The following is a 16,480-nucleotide window of genomic DNA, read 5'->3' on the forward strand; positions in this document are numbered from 1 at the left end:
GTTATGTTTTTTTATCCTTCAGTATATTAGGACAATTTTTTAGGGAACATCGAAACGCTGGCTGTAACTCATACTTCATTCTTTGTTGTACATATATTACATATATTTAAACATGTACAATAGCCGAATAGCATAGTACTACAGCGCGCGGCTGCTGTCGGCTCCCGGCGGCGGGCGTTGTGTTATTCGCAGCATCTGGCAGCCTGCGTTGTTTTTCTCTTTCCGGCGAAACTATTGTATTGATTCTAACCTGTATTCTTTTGTCCCGCAACCGAATAAGTTGAAGTTTATATTTTTTATCCCCGGGAGCCCCCGAATTTCGTAAACACCACAATAACAACAACAACCGCGGTTCTCGCCGTACAAACGAACGCGACGTGCGCATCGCAACTCGTTTTCCCGGTCCCAGTCGCCCGGTTCGTACCGCTCGTGGCCCGACACAAAGTTACCCGTGCCGTCCCAGGGCGGTTCCACCAATAAGCTTGCAGCCTGATTTTTTTATTATGATCCACCGCGGATAATCAATACCTACCGACGCCGACGCCGCCGAAATCTCATACTCTGGCCACCCCTCCGTGAATCATTGCCAGCCGCGTCTCCGTGCCCTATGGACCCGTCCGATAAAATGGTTAGTAAACGCTGTCCGCAAACTCTCTGGCCGACGCGCGCTTACGTTTTACCCTCAGGTCGGCCAGCGAGAGTTTGGTTTTTGCGCGCTCGTCTGTCTGTCGTTCACAGCGACGGCCGATGAATGCTACTGCGACGCATTCCTCTAGTATTATGGTACTTTAAAACTATATAGCTACACCTTACTGTGGCACCTGTCCCGAGTTTTTTCAGTTAAATGTCAATATCTGTTTCACCTATAACAATCTCGTAGTCTCATTTTTTTGTTTTCGTAATTCCCCTTCAGGACTTTAGCCACCTCCCCATACCGTTAATTCTACTCCAAATAAGTTTGACTGAAATACTGAAATGCGACATTGCTTTTCTAGGCGTCCAAAGATACGATCGTGAAAGCGGAGAAAAATCCAGATTCTGGAAGTGATTTTGATGACGACGATGATCCAGACAAAACTGAAGTTCCGGGTAATTAGATCACATTGCAACAATCCCTGTCCATTTCCTTTTTTATTTTTTCATATGTCAATAAAACAATTGAAAATTGTCCTTATTATTATTTTATTTTTTATGAAAATTCTTCCTATATGTTCATTGGATTTAGGTAAAACATCTTTCTTATCAAAACAGTAATAACAATTATAGTTTATGGTACTTGAAACACAAAATCATAATATGTAGTATGATAGTGTTTGTACATATTTAAACTATTTATTCTAAACAAAAATTATAATACTACCTACCTATAATTAAAATTAAACAAGTAGTATAGCTTGATATGCTGTTCAGAAATAAAAATAATTTGTATTCAGTTATCCTTATTTTATTTTTTATTCAGCAAATATCGCCCTGTTTCATCTGTATGACACTTGTTTGTTTGTTATTAAACAATATTGAAGTACAAGCATCACCTCATAAAATATTTCTACCATTAAAAAAAATTATGTCTATAATTATCAATTTTTTTTTTTGATCTCGCAGTCATTTGAACATCCTTACTATTTTTATGTCACAGGACCACTATTTCATATTTTACCTTTAATGTCACGTTATATAAGTTGACTGTCTTTTCATGTAAATCATAGTTTTGATTTTCTTTATAATCTGTTTTTGGGCTATTTGTCTATTATTATAGATACTATGACAACAATATTTTTAGGTACCTAGCTTATCAATAAATAGTTTTCATATTTCAAGTTAAATGATCTTTATTTTAAGTATGAATTTGATAGCTGTAAAGAATTACTAACCATAATAATTTTATCTATTGAAATTTTTTTTTTTCTGTAATTTACTGGTGTGTAATTTGATTTTAAAAAGTCCAATTATATTGATCTACTTCCTTAATTATTAACAGTCTTAACCAATAAGTTAGCCATTAATTAAAAAGTCAGTATAATAGTATATTCTATTCTATTTGTATTGTTACTGTACAATTTAAATTGTTCAGTAACATATTATACCATTTCAACAACAACAAGTTATCAAAATATTGATAAAAATAATAGTATGTATGATAGAAGTATAATATCTATGATATTCTTTTTAGTGGTTAATAATACTGCAATAAATGTTATTAATTAAAGTTATTTTAGAGTTATATTATTCAATAATAATATAGTACACAAGTGTATTATAAATGAATAAAAATGCAATAAATTATTAATACTATTCAGACTTTTAATACATATAAGCATTTTTTTCTTATTACAGTATATTTCTATCATGATCTTATTCTTACTGTTTTGGTTACCTATTTAAGTTTGTAATTTTTATATTATTAGTGAATAATGATTAAACATAATATTAAATAAAAATATAATATGTAGTTGCCTGTGAAATAAATTATGGATTGAAAATTCACTCTTAATATTAATTATTAATTATATATCTATTTTAATATGGTAATTTATTGATGTTAAAATAAACCTATGCTGTTATAATATATTTTAAATTTAAAAAATAAAATAATCGTTTGGTTTTAATTTCAGGTGGAGGAAAAGACTTGGCAACTGCAGCAACTATTAAGTCAACCTTTGTGGATGAAAAGCCTCCTAGTACCAGTATTAATCCTAATTTAACCAAACCTCTAGAACCAACATCTAAAATGAATGCTAATAATATGGGTAATAATGAGTAATTTGCTTATTACAATTCTGTGAAGCAAACATGTGTCATAATAAAATTATAATGGTTTCAAATACTGCAAAACAAATTATTTTACTATTTGGATGTTATGGTACAATGTTATGTTTAGTGTAGAAGCTTTACAATACTTTCATTTAGCAACTTTTTAAGATCAGTTATTCAGTTATTAGTTTTTAATGCAGTTCAAAAGTATTAAAGATAAGCTGGCACAATTTTTTTTTTTACTAAGCATTTAAAGTTATAATTTTGGCAATATTTATCGAAATCACTAAAATTTGCTAATAATTTTGTAGTTAAAAATGTATATAATGTTTGTAATGAATAATGCTCATTTTTTATAGCTTAGGATTGAAAATTTGAAACAAGTTATTTCATAAGTAGTTATTATTGTAACCAAACAAATTTATCTATTTAGTTTTTCTTATAGACATTTAAGTTTAAATTTAGATATAGATATTTAATTTTTAAATCAAGAATAACAATTTTACTTAATGTTGTAATTTAAAAACATTATTTTGTGGGTCCATGATACTTTTAAAGTAGATCTAACAAATTAAATGTTTTCAACAAAATTAATTTGACCTACTGTTAGTATAAATTAATTAAAAACAATAATATTATAAAATTAACTTATAGTAATATAGGGAGACCACCTTTGTTCAAAATCTTTTTTCATATACAATGATTTCATATCAGTAAATTCAAATTTTACACGTCATTCATTTCAATGACCCAATGAATTCTATAGTATATGCATGTATGTATTTTTTTTTAACTGCATAAGGCATTTTCATTTAAATAACCTAAATTCTTTATAAATACAATAAATTATAAGTAATAGTAATGATCTAAATATATATTGTACATGAACATGTTTGGGGTTTTACCTTCAGTAAGATAGTCCCAAGTACATATGTATGCTAAATATTGATACCCATTATCCACAAACCCAAAATTTCATCTAGACCTTCTTCACCACACCATTGCTTCACTATACATTTTAGTTATAAGAAAAAATATTGAAATGTCATTATTAATAATATTATGTCCATATTAAATTTAGAACTTAAAATAAAACATTTTTTTTTTAGGCTATGCAAAAAATATGGGTGGTATGAACAATTGGATGGGTGCCATGATGGGAAATCCTTTCATGAATTTGGCACAAGGCTCCTCAAATATGAATAATATGATGTTCCCTCAAAATATGCCTTATCCAGGAATGATGCCTCCAAATATAAATCAATCTCAATTTTTACAAGGTATTTAAAATTATAACATAATATTTAATATGTATATATTATATTTAATACTTTTTCTAATAATTATTAGTTAAAATATTTCTTATTGTAACTATTAACTCTTTTGAATTTGAATTTACAAATCTATGTTTGATTAAAGTATTCTAAAGAGTTATCTATTCTCTGTTAATAAGGTATGGGTGGTGGATCAGCTGGAATGATGGATGGCAATGCTGCTACAAATTTTCTTTTACAAGCATTAATGAGTAATGGTGGCAATAATGCTGCCTTGATATCACAACTACTGAGTTCAGGAGGACCTGCTGCATCTATGCTGTTACAAAATATAATGCAGCAACCGTTTACTCAACAAAGTTTTCCAATGGGACCTAAAAATGTATCTCCATATTGGTTCAATCAAACAATGAATAACAAAGTAATTAATGTTTTTAATGAAATACAACATAGAACAATATTGATCATATAGTATTTTTAAGCATAAGTATAAATGGCATTTAATGTATTTATTGGTTAATAGTAAAGTCCAGATTAATATTTTTTACACATCGTTGTTGAGTTTATGCAGTCTTACAAGAGTAAAAAATGCAGATAATTCATTCAACACAGTTTATAGGATAGTTTTTTTCAGCATATTTGAGAATGTTTCATGGATATAGGAAATATTCTGATTATTCAGCGTATTTCAGATTGTTTTGTAAATTATGAGAAAAAAACCATTCTATTTTATTTTTAAAATTATGTCATCATCAGTGATGTTATTTTCCTAGTGTAAGTTAACAATTTCTGTTATTAATTTTAATATGAAAGTACTCAAGAATTGTTTTACCAACCTTAATTTTTTACATATGATTTTAATAGAAAAAATGCAGAGATAGTACCGTTATGATGTTGCTTAGACTTTAAGTTTAATTTAGTCGTCGTGCTGTTATGTATTAATTTACCTAACATATATGGAGAGCAACAACACATTTTTTAACAAAGTTTCAAATATATTTTAGGGTTTTACATGTTATTAAGATTTTAGAATGAATAAAATAAAAAATACATTAATTTTAAATTTAAACTTTTTAAAACAATAGATGAAATTGTTCAACATTAAAGAAATTATATTAACTGTTAACTATAGTATAAAATTATTCCAGTATGCAAGTGTAGATAAACTTGATTGTTGTAAAAAAAAAAAGCATATAATGAGGTTTATTGATTAATTTTCTAATTTTTCAGAGAATATTATGAGAGTATTGGTGGGTTTTTTAGAGAATAGAAATCCGGACTTTAGACTTTGATTAAACACTGATATTTGAAAAAAAAATATTTGATGGTAATGTATTATGCAGAGAAAAGTTTACTAATAAGTAATGAAATTAACCTTTAAAAGATACCCGTATAGATAATGTATTTAAGAAAACAAATTAGAAGCTAAAAATGTTTGAATTTTAAATTGATTAATATTAGTCATAATTAGTTGTGATGTAAGTTTCATTAATAATTTTTCGTCTCTTTATATAGATGTCTACTGGTGGGCGTTCTGGTGAAGATGAAGAAGAAAATGAGGATGAGGATATGGGAGTTGCCGAAACGTATGCTGATTATATGCCTTCCAAATGTAAATGCTATAAATGGATTCAATTACTAATAAATATAATAATCATAATTATAACATTTTTAGTGAAACTTGGGAAAAAACATCCTGATCCAGTAGTGGAAACTGCATCACTTTCAAGTGTTGAACCTGCAGATGTGAAGTATGAACTATCAATTCCAATGGAAACCATTAATTCTGGATCTCTTTCGGCTCTTCAGTTAGAAGCTATCACTTACACCTGCCAACAACATGAACATATTTTACCTGATGGTTCAAGAGCTGGTTTTCTTATTGGTGACGGTGCTGGTGTTGGTAAAGGTCGAACAATAGCTGGTTTAATATTTGAGAACTTTGTAAAAGGTCGCAAGAAAGCCATTTGGGTCTCAGTATCTAATGACTTAAAATTTGATGCTGAAAGAGATTTGTCAGATATTGGAACAACAAATATTAAAGTGTATTCTCTAAATAAGGTACTTTTGTTGTTTTTTTTAGATTATTTATTTTATGTCTTATAACATTAACATTGGTTTAACGTTTGTTGTAGTTTAAATATGCCAAAATTAATTGTCCTACAAATGGTAATGTGTCTAAAGGAGTTATATTTTCTACTTATTCAGCACTTATTGGTGAATCAAGTGGTGGAGGAAAATACAAAAGTCGCTTGAAGCAATTGTTAAACTGGTGTGGAGATGACTTTGATGGAGTTGTATCCTTTAAAATATTTTTGTTTTTTAATAGTAATTTTTACTAAAATAATTTATAGAAACAAATGTTTTCCTTAATTGTAAATGTAAGATTGTTTTTGATGAGTGCCATCGTGCTAAAAACCTTTGTCCAACTGGCTCTACAAAACCAACAAAAACCGGATTAACAGTACTTGAGCTACAAAATAAATTGCCCAATGCGCGAGTAGTTTATGCATCAGCTACTGGTGCTTCAGAACCTCGAAATATGGCTTATATGGTGCGTTTAGGTATGTGGGGACAAGGGACAACATTTCCAGAGTTTCTTGATTTTATTAATGCAGTTGAAAAACGGTAATAAATTTTATTCATAACCAATAAGTGTTATTATGGGTTAACCGATAATTATAATTTACTTCAGTGGTGTCGGTGCTATGGAAATTGTTGCAATGGATATGAAGCTTAGAGGCATGTACATTGCGAGACAATTAAGTTTCCATGGTGTATCTTTCAAAATTGATGAAGTACCCTTATCACCGGAGTTTACTAATGTCTATGATAATGCTGTAAAATTGGTAAGTTAAAAATAAATTTTATCTCTATATTTATTTATTTTATACATATATATATATATATATGTATATATACATTCTTTTTTAGTGGGTGGATGCAATGCATATGTTTCAAGAAGCAGCAGAATTAATTGATGCAGAGAATCGCATGAGAAAAACTATGTGGGGTCAATTTTGGTCCTCCCATCAAAGATTTTTTAAATATTTGTGTATTGCAGCAAAAGTTAAACACGCAGTAGAAGTAGCTAGGTATATTGTGTACTTAAGAATTTATTAATTTGATTATTAATTATTTTAATTTTACAGAGAAGCAATAAAACATGGAAAATGTGTAATTATTGGATTACAATCTACTGGAGAAGCCCGAACTCTTGAACAACTTGAAAAAGATGATGGAGAGTTAACTGATTTTGTATCCACTGCAAAGTAAACAATAATTTTTTTTTTAAGTAACTTCTATACCTTGTCAAATATAAGAGTAACTTTTAGTCACCTCTGATCTGATCAGTACGCCGTCCTTAAAATCTATTTTTGTCAACTTCAGTCAGTTTTTGTTCTCGTCATTCAGCTGTATCCGACATTTGCTTTACATAAGTTCACATTACAAAATATATGCTTTGTGAGTGTTGGAAAAATTTAATTAGCAATCACGAGAGCACGACACTTGTTACATGTTACTCACATTGTACCCTTTAGTAGTTAACCCATTTCTGCAGCCATGTATAGAAGCCCTTTACCTGATCTTACTCTTATTTAGGTATACATTTTTTGATCAAGTTGAAAGTTAAATCTAATGTTTATTTTTGTGAATTTTTTTAGAGGAGTTTTACAATCTTTAGTTGAAAAACATTTTCCTGCGCCAGATCGTAATAGAATAAAAAAACTACTAGGAAATGTTGGTATTGAATTAAAACATTCCAAACATCATAATGGTGATTCTCAAGGACCTAGTGGCTCTAGTGGAATGGGAGAAAAAAGGAAATCCGGTACTTATTTATTTATTTAGGAATAAATATTTTATCTCCACAATTTTCTAAATTGATTTTAATCTTTGCGATTTAAACACTAGGCCGACAAGCATCTTCTAGACATGTAAAGCGTGCCAAAGACTCTAGCGATTCTGATTCAAAATCTGATAATGATGATTCAGATTTTAAAATGTCAGAATCTGAGTCTGAAATTAGTGAAGAACATAGCGATGATTCTGAAGCAAGTAGTGACTTTAATCCTTTTGTTGAAGATGACACTGACAGTGATGGTAAATTTATTATTATTGTTGTTACTTTTATGTTGATAATGTATTAAAATAAAATTTTACTTTAGAACCTTGGGCAGCAGGTAGAGCAAAAAAACGTAAAACTAAAGTTCCCGCTAAAAAGAAACAAACAGCGAAAGACAAAATCCATCAAATTGTATTAAAGTCAAGCATGGCTAATAATAGCCACCAGAAAGATGCTATTGATCGTGCTTGTAGTATGAAAGAGGAATTGATGGAAAGGATTGAAAGATTAGGAGATAAATTGCCACCAAATACTCTTGATCAGCTAATTGATGAACTTGGTGGGCCTGAAAATGTTGCTGAAGTAAGTACTTATAAACATTTTTTATTGGTTTCCAGATTTACAAATTATATAAATGTATAAAATTAGATGACTGGAAGGAAAGGTAGAGTTGTTCAAACAGATGGTGGTATACAGTATGAATCTCGTTCTGAAGTTGACGCACCTTTGGAAACATTAAATGTTATTGGTAAATATTATTTATATAATTTGTTAATTGCAATTTAAAACAAAGTTAGTAAATAGTGAACCAGATAAACTTATAATATCACTCCATAAAATCATAGATAATAATTAGGGATGGGCCGATGCTAGAACCGATACTAGATATCGGTGATATCAGTTTTTTTTCAAAACCGATATTTCAACCGATACCAAAAAAAAAACCTATTGATCAGCATAGTATTGATAGTATCATAATTCACAAATGCACAGGTTAGGTTATCAATAATCAAATACTATAGATTATTTTATAATAATCAATGTTTTCACTTTTCTAGGTAATATTATTTGTGTTATCGGGTATCGGTTTTATTATATATCGGTTGATGGTATCGGCTCATGTTTTTTTGTCAAAAATGTTGTTTTAACATTTCCATATATTATCGGGTATCGGTTTTATATCGGCAGCATATATCGGAATATCGGATATCGCTAATAAGTGGTATTAGGTGACCTGGATACAATGAAGTGAGCAAGATCCGACAATATTTAAGATCGTTGGCTTCATACTATTTTATTTTATAATATATATTTATACATGTTCTTCACTAATACCAAAACTAGATTTTAAATATAAAACTTTAAAAAGTGAATTAAATTTAATAATATTAATTATGCATACAGTTTTACTTGTATACAAATAATGAAAACCACAGGTCGTTTTTATTTTAAATTGAGTGAACATTTTCATTGAATGAAATATCTAGAATAATTATGGTAGTAGTAACATTGAAAAAAATGATTTGAAGTACTTTTTTAGTAAAGTACTTAACTTAACTCGGCTCTAACATAGGAAAAATTGAAAAACTATAAATACCTATCCTCAATATTTCTTGATATGAGTATAGCTTAAAGGAAGGTCGAAATTGAAATTTCTAAATTTTTTGAAATTAAATTGAAAAAATTAATGCTTGACTCAAGTAGTTTAAAAAAAAAAAAATACTCATGTTATTCTAATAATATCCATTAATATTCTATATTTTAAAACAATTTTAATTTCTAAACATTTAAATATATTTTATCTATTTAAATTTAAAATAGAAAAACAAAGGTTTATGGATGGTGAAAAGGATGTAGCTATCATATCAGAAGCTGCCAGTTCTGGTATATCATTACAAAGTGACCGAAGAGCCCGAAATCAACGCCGTAGAGTACACATCACCTTAGAATTACCTTGGAGTGCTGATAGGGCTATTCAGCAATTTGGTCGTTCTCATCGTTCTAATCAAGTTAATGCTCCAGAATATATTTTCCTAATATCAGATTTAGCTGGGGAAAGGCGTTTTGCATCTATAGTGGCCAAACGATTAGAAAGTCTTGTGAGTAGAAATTAAAAGAAGCAGTTTATGTTTTAGTTAAATATATTAATTATTTATTGTCTCAATTATGTAGGGTGCTCTTACTCATGGTGATCGAAGAGCAACTGAAACACGAGATTTATCGAAATTTAATATTGATAATAAATATGGTCGTGCTGCTTTAGAAACCACAATGAAAACTATTATTGGTTATGAGAGTCCTATAGTACCTCCCCCAGAAGATTATGAAGGACACTTTTTTGAAGGTAATAAATAGCTTATAATTAATGAATGTGAGTTACTACTTTTTAAATGTCGACAGTTGTCGGTTATTTAATATTTTCCATTATCTTTATAAGTGTTTGTTATAATAGTTATTCTAAATTGTTATTATTATTATTTTGTTGTTATTCGTATGAAATTGTGTACATAATTGATGCCAATTGATATAAAAATTTCAGATTTGTTAAAATATAAAAAATCGTCAAATTTTTTTTATTCGTTTAAGAGTGAACTTCTAATTGTTTATCTACTTAGCTCAAAATTCTATTTACTTTTTTTCATATTTATTTATTTACTATTGTTTTCAAATGTAATATATTTATTACAGTGACCCAATGCTCAATACAGCAAAAGCGACTTCCATGTTTCTTTTTTATTACTTTAAGGGTAGGTTGTGGTTATTAGTAGATGCCTTACTGTTGTTTATAAATTTTATATTTTGAAATTGGACTTATAAATGTTATGAAAAAATTAATGTTGTATAGTTATTTAACTTAATTTAGTTAAAAATTTAAAGAAAAATTGTTTTATTCTTTTAGATGTTGGTGGTGCTCTTGTAGGTGTCGGTATGATTATTAATAATGAAGCCAGTCCTGGTAACTTAACATTAGACAAGGATTACAACAACATAAGCAAGTTCCTAAATCGTATCCTTGGTATGCCAGTTGAGCTTCAAAACAGACTGTTTAAATATTTCACTGATGTACTACACCATATTATAACACAAGCAAAAAAATCTGGTCGCTTTGATTTGGGAATCTTGGGTGTGTAACAAACTATTTAGCATTGAATAACATTTATTTCATGTTTGTATTTATTTTTCTTTTTTAGATTTGGGTACTGCTGGTGAAAACGTAAAACGAGTAAAAATGTATACGTTCCTTAGAAAACATGCCACTGGTCAAGCTACTACTGAACTTCATATTGTACATGTTGAAAGAGGTATGAGTTGGGATGAATCTGTAGAAAGGTGTAAAGAAGCCAAAGCTCCTACTGAAGGATATTATCTTTCACATCAGGTAAGAATTGATTTATATTTGTATTAAACAATTCATAACATATAATTCAATATAATCACTATCAATACATGACATATAATTTAGATAAGAAACAATAAAAGTACTGCAGTACTTGCTTTGTTGGCTGACAATAGTGCTAATAAAAAAGCTGAAACAACAAAAACACCCTCAAAGAAGGACATTATGTTCACTATATTCCGTCCAAACACAGGATTACAGGTAAAATAAATAAATATAAAATATTCCTATATCCCAGAATATTAAGACTACCCAATATTTTCATTTAAAAATTGTTTATTCAATAAGTTCCATTGAATTTATTCAATTTGTAGATATCATAGTGACATATTTATTATTTGTTTAGTTAAGGCAAGAGTCACTGAGTGAACTTGAAAAGAAATATTTTAAAGTGGAGTTATCCAAAGCAGAAAAACACTGGAAAGAACAGTATGATTCATCTGAAACTGTTTGTTCACATGCCTATTGGTAATTAAATATTTATGAATATTTTTAATAAATACAATTTCTAAAAATATATAATTTTGTTTAGGCGTGGCAACTGTAAACTTGTTACAGTTGGTCAAGATTGTGAAGTAGGCTTAAGACGTCGTACATATAATGTTTTGTCTGGATCAGTGTTGAGTGTATGGAGTAGAATAGAAAATGTATTATTATCTCGGACAGGTTCACATCACAAGATGCAAGTTGTCAGGTTAAAGACTGCAGAAGGATTAAAAATAGTTGGTATGTATTGTTGATGTTTGTAATATCAATGCACTTTAATTAAATTATATTTAACATATTATAGGTACTTTGATACCAAAGTCATGCGTTGAAGCATTGAAACAAGATCTTGGTGCAGATGCAGAAAAGACAGAAGAACGCGTTTCTAATTTATAAGTAAAACTGTATAAACTAGAATGATTATAATTTAAATACCTTACTTTCAATGAAATTATGATGATCTAATTTCAAGGATGTAAGAAAATTTCTGTATCATAAAATGTTCAGGAATAATCCCTAATTGAAATTGATGCTTTAATTTCTTGAATATTTTTTCTGAAATTTGACAGAACTGACGACAGCATTTTGTTTATTAAAAATGTTTAATTTTTTATTAAAAAAAAATAAAAATGAAAAAAAAAACATTATAGTCATCCTTGTCAATATTACAATTCACAGATCATTTTTTATATTTATAATTTATGATTTATATTTTAAAATATTGTATTCTCTTTAATGTGAATATTTAAAATCCCACCATATAATATACATTTTCTTTTGTAGTTTATATTTTCCTTAACCTAGTCTCTTTTATATCTTTATCCTCTAGCACTTAAATATAATACTACTTAAATTACTACTTTAGTGTTAAATGAAACGTATATTATTTTCTGAATTGAAAAACTTAATTTTTGATTATAATTAATTATCAGAACAAATTATATTTTGGTGTAACAAACACCTAATTTATTATAATAACAGTATTTTCTATCACTAGGCTTGCAAAATTTAATATTTTCCATTTCTTTAGCGTGGTAGACTGGTATTTTATTGATTTATTATATTGTTTGTATTTATACATACTAATAATATCTTATCATTTTAACTGTAAGAAATACCAAGTAAATTAATTAATAATTATAATTGTTAATTTATAGTTTTTACTTTTTAAAGAGCGCAGATACTTGGTTTTCAATGTAAGTTTCATTGTGCACACATTTTAAAACGCTAAAGTATAATGAAAGGACAGTTTTTATAATTTGTTAATTAGAATCGAAAATTAATTATTAAGACTTAATGATCTATTCATCATTAGAATTAAATTATTTTAAAATTAGATTTCTCAGAAATTTAAATTAATTAAAATTCTGTGAAATTTTCTCCGATTTTATACCTATATTTTTTGTTACTGAATTTAGAACATAAATTTTAAAGTGTATCATCTCAATAGCATTAAGATAGTTTGATAATATTGTTAAGTAAATAACAATAAGTTTGTAAATAACTTAATTATAAGTTAGTTTGTAGGTAAATTTTATGTAGTCCTATAGTATTTCCCTTTTACTTCAAGAGCAATGTGTCTTGTTATGATTTATATAGTTACCTCAACAATGATCAGATGGTATCGTATTTTTAAATATTTTTTTAATTTTATTCCTAATGAATGACTTATAAGGACTTGCGTTTTTTTTTTAAATATTTACCTATTCTCAAACATTTTGAGAAAATTACTAGTAATTGGTGTAATTTAATAAAGCAAATGGTTTTAAAAAAAAAACCCTCTAGTAATTCATTTTATGTTTTAATTTAGTTTTTATAATATGTAGTAGATATTTATGAAATGTTCATATTTATTATATAACAACAATAATGTGCCCGGAAATACATTATATGTTGATAAATAATTGTAACGTAATAAAAATTAACATTTTATATTTTGTTAAATTTTATTGAAATATCTAAAATAGCTGGGATCTTCAGCCTTTTTAGGTAGTAGACTTCTTATTATTAACAAATGTCTCAGTTCCAAAAAACATGGCCACAGGCTGAAAATCCCGTTTTTAAATGTATGTAAATTATTGAAAGACTTGATGGATAAAAAAAAATTGTATTTTAATTTTTACCAATCATTTTAATTTAAATGACAAAATTTGCAATGAAAAAGAAAATTATATCCATTTTATTTGAATTTACAACAATGGAATAATGTACACTTAGATACATTTGCCAAGTAGCTAAGTTACTATCAGAGGCCAGGATTTTTTTTTTTTGGGGGGGGGGCTGATAATGTGTTCATGTAGAATTGGCTTTACTAGTTTCCCATAAGTTTTGCATACTAATGTCAAGGTTTAATTTCCTGTATGACCACAGTATTTCAAGTTCAACTTTGGATCTGGTGTCCTGACAATTGTTTTACATTATGCATTTTGTTTAATTTTTTTTCTTGCTGCTAATAGATAGTCTATCTTAAATCGAGTTACAATCACAGAATAATTATTAGCTATTCTGTGTAATATGTCAAATGAACAATTCCCTATATCAAAAGTAGAAAAAAATAAAATAAAATATCTTCTTGATAGATGTAATGTGAGATATTTATTTCAAACTTGCATCAGTAAGTAGTTTATATTAACCTAAAAAAATAATTTAAAATTACTATTCTAATAATTTATTTATTTTATTTTGTCTTATAAGTTTAAATTTTAAAAGTTTTTTTTAACAGAATTCTAATTGAAATGGTTTTGCTTTCGAAGGTTGAATAATTAAATAAAAAAATTGCTTCATTTATGGTATGAAAACTTAATACAAAATATAACCTGTCTTAATATTTTTTAAATAAGATATCTTAATACCAATATCACTATGACATTTTGAACAAAATTATTTCATGTCAAATAAAAAATCCTACTTTCATACTAATTTTTTATACAGGTACTTATTGAAATAGCTAAAAGTATATCATTTCTATTTATTTTGAACTGAATGTATTGACATTAAAGCATTAAAGTATGTAACTGCAAACTGAATATTTTTTTAGTATCTTTTAAGACCATCCAATGGGTATTCGTATCAAGTGACAAGTTTGCACACTATATTAATTTAATTATATACATTACATTTTTTTTTTTGGCTTTTACGGGCCATTCAGGTCCATTGCCGCAACAACCACTTGCCTCCATCTATCTCTATCTTGAGCTATTTCTTTTCCGTCATTCACTCCCAGTCTCGATGCATCTTTTGTAATCCTGTCTTTCCACCGCTGTCTGGGTCGTCCTCTCGGCCTTGTGTCCGGTTTCCAGCCCGTGGCCAATCCTATGGGGCCTCCAGATCTCCACACATGACCAGCCCATCCCAGTCTAATACTCTTAAGGACCCCAATTATATTTGTTTCGCCATATAGTTCTTCTACTTCTCGGTTTGTTCTTAATTCGAAATCCCCCAGAGCGTTTCTTTTTGGCCCAAAAATCGTTCTAAGAACCTTCCGTTCAAACGCAGCTAGTCTATATTTTCGTCCGTCTCTGTTGTTGCCCATGCACCGCAGTCGTTAATTACATACATATCATTTAGTTAATATTATCACTAATAACAACTAAGAAAATTTTTCAACAAATTGTTTCATAGAAACAGCATACTTAAATATATTATACTAAAGGGCATGCGGTGTTGTGTCTGAGTTTGTTTTTTTAATTTTAACTATATCTTTTTCCTCTATACAGGGTGTCTTGCGAGGATTTACCCATTGTAATATCTCTTGAGATAATAAATATATTATGAATTGGTTTTTTTTTGTTAGGCTCACGGAAACAATTTAGACAGATTTAGTATTTTGGTATAGAAGTTAAAAACCTAATTTTTATTTATTTTTGAAACAATTGAAGATATCAATTTTGTATTTTATTTTTCTGAAAATTTTGAACTTTCAACATTGAAATTTTCTAAATTTCATGATTTTTAATTTATAAGTAAAACTACAGACAAAACAGTTTTTGTCGGGGGGGGGAGTCCCCTCCATGGCTTACGGGTATATCCTCACAGGACACTCAATATATCTAGATAATTCTGTAGTAAATTTGTTGTATGGATGTTCATTACAATACAGTAATTTCCCATTAGTATTTCTGTATTAGTAATTGAAATTTATTTTTATACGCTATTACATGGAGCATCTGGATTTCGCACAAGCCGTGATCGGGGGGATGAGGTCTCTTAAAGAGTTTGCAATAGCCGTTGCAGTGAAATATACATGGATATAATTAAAATAGAAAAAGTCAATTTATATCCGAGATGATACACAATAATATGAGAACTATAATTAAAGTCTATAACTCGAAATAGAGGACTTCTTAAACAATTTAATAGATTGGAAACCGCATTTTTAGTTTTATGCTGAGGTGATGTGCTTGAGCGTTTTGATTCAGTTCACCAGAAACTATGATCTGTTTCAAATTTCAATAGAGTCAATTTATTATTGTATTAAATTTATACAACTCTAATTAACTTAGTATGTCAAACACTCAAACTCTTGAGAAGTACACGTGTGTTTAACAAATATGAAAAGGAAAAAAGAAACAATATTACAAACAGTGAAAACAAAAACAATTAAGTTGATGACAGTACAATAGGTCGACTAATAACAATATTTTGAGTAAATAATAAATAGTATAGTAATTATAGTGAGCATCTGAATTAGAGACTAGAAAAAATGTATAATATGATAAACTAAAT

The 16,480-nt window shown here is 28.4% G+C and overlaps 1 protein-coding gene across 2 annotated transcripts; it reads left to right on the forward strand.

The window, feature by feature from the left end:
* The first annotated feature begins 270 nt into the window (after positions 1 to 270).
* On the forward strand, positions 271 to 13,532 carry LOC111039563 (protein strawberry notch). 2 transcript variants are annotated; one of them, XM_022323120.1, is made up of 24 exons: positions 271 to 628; positions 996 to 1,089; positions 2,613 to 2,747; positions 3,861 to 4,031; positions 4,205 to 4,446; positions 5,541 to 5,637; positions 5,701 to 6,086; positions 6,161 to 6,322; positions 6,412 to 6,653; positions 6,721 to 6,874; positions 6,960 to 7,120; positions 7,178 to 7,297; positions 7,691 to 7,857; positions 7,941 to 8,129; positions 8,195 to 8,454; positions 8,521 to 8,620; positions 9,694 to 9,971; positions 10,045 to 10,216; positions 10,772 to 10,996; positions 11,064 to 11,251; positions 11,336 to 11,470; positions 11,616 to 11,737; positions 11,802 to 11,995; positions 12,060 to 12,151. In XM_022323120.1, exons 1-24 carry the CDS (start codon positions 608 to 610, stop codon positions 12,149 to 12,151), a joined length of 4,107 nt encoding a protein of 1,368 aa, XP_022178812.1. In that variant the 5' UTR covers positions 271 to 607. The 2 variants fall into 2 exon arrangements, with proteins under 2 accessions (XP_022178812.1, XP_022178811.1); XM_022323119.1 differs by lacking the exon at positions 271 to 628 and adding an exon at positions 674 to 783 and having other exon boundaries at positions 12,060 to 13,532.
* Positions 13,533 to 16,480: the final 2,948 nt, after the last annotated feature.

Source organism: Myzus persicae, unplaced genomic scaffold, assembly GCF_001856785.1.
Source record: "Myzus persicae strain clone G006 unplaced genomic scaffold, MPER_G0061.0, whole genome shotgun sequence".
Classification (NCBI taxonomy): domain Eukaryota; kingdom Metazoa; phylum Arthropoda; class Insecta; order Hemiptera; family Aphididae; genus Myzus; species Myzus persicae.